Source organism: Gekko japonicus, unplaced genomic scaffold, assembly GCF_001447785.1.
Source record: "Gekko japonicus isolate JY-2015 unplaced genomic scaffold, Gekko_japonicus_V1.1 scaffold35980, whole genome shotgun sequence".
In the NCBI taxonomy this organism is placed as follows: Eukaryota; Metazoa; Chordata; class Lepidosauria; order Squamata; family Gekkonidae; genus Gekko; species Gekko japonicus.
Genome location: NW_015221430.1, coordinates 1 through 1,039, shown reverse-complemented (window position 1 = coordinate 1,039; position 1,039 = coordinate 1). Strand labels below are relative to the sequence as shown.

The following is a 1,039-nucleotide window of genomic DNA, read 5'->3' as shown; positions in this document are numbered from 1 at the left end:
CTCGCCCTTCAGAAGCTTTTCCGGTGGAAGAGGTGGAGGACTCTGTCTCTAATCTGCTTGGTTTTCACCCCGTAGATGATGGGGTTCATCATGGGTGGGAAGAGCAGGTAGAAATTTGTAAGGAGGATGTGTGTGGGGGGAGTGACATGGTGACCAAACCTATGTATGATGGACGAGAGAATCACCGGAGTGTAGAAGACCAATATGGCGCACAGGTGCGAGACGCAGGTTCCGAAGGCTTTGAGCTGCTCGTCCTTCGAAGCCAGGCCGAAGACGGTCCTCAGAATCTTGGCATAGGACAGGCTGATGAAGGTCAGGTCCAGAACCACCACCGAGAAGGCCACGACGATCCCGTAGATGTTGTTGAACCGCGTGTTGGAGCAGGCCAGCCTCACCACCGCCATGTGCTCACAAAAGCAGTGGGAGATGACGTGGGAGCCGCAGTAGGGCAGCCGGCGAAGGAGGAAGGGCAAAGGAGACATCAGGAGCACGGCCCTCGTCAAGGCCGCCAGCCCGACCTTGGCGATCAACGGACGGGTGAGGATGGTGTTGTACCTCAGAGGGTGGCAGATGGCGATGTACCGGTCGAAGGCCATGGCCAAGAGCACGGCGGATTCCATGATGGCAAAAGTGTGGAGGAAGAACATCTGGACGAGGCAGGCGTCCAAGCTGATCTTCCTGTCCCGGAACCAGAAGATGCAGAGCGTCTTGGGCATGGTGGTGAGGGATAAGACCAGATTGGTAGAGGCCAGCATGGAGAGGAAGGAGAACATGGGTTTGTGGAGAGTGACATCTGTCTTGATCACATACAGGAGGAGGGTGTTGCCCAGAATGGCCACAGTGAACACGGAGCAGAAAGGGATGGAGATCCAGATGTGGAAGGCTTCCAGGCCAGGGATACCAGACAAGAAGAACACTGGGGGGTCAGCGTTGGCAGCAGAGGCGTTACGTCCACGGGGAGCCTCCATTTCAAGAGAAGGAGAAAACTGTCTTCCCTTCCAGAAGTAACATTCTGTCTTACAAAATGCAGATGTTGCAG

General features: G+C 55.5%; 1 protein-coding gene across 1 annotated transcript; it reads right to left on the bottom strand.

Annotated features, from left to right (window-relative positions):
- Window positions 1–8: 8 nt before the first annotated feature.
- LOC107125289 (olfactory receptor 52K1-like) lies at window positions 9–968 on the bottom strand. The gene has a single exon (XM_015428733.1). It carries the CDS (start codon window positions 966–968, stop codon window positions 9–11), a length of 960 nt encoding a protein of 319 aa, XP_015284219.1.
- Between the last annotated feature and the right edge of the window lie 71 nt (window positions 969–1,039).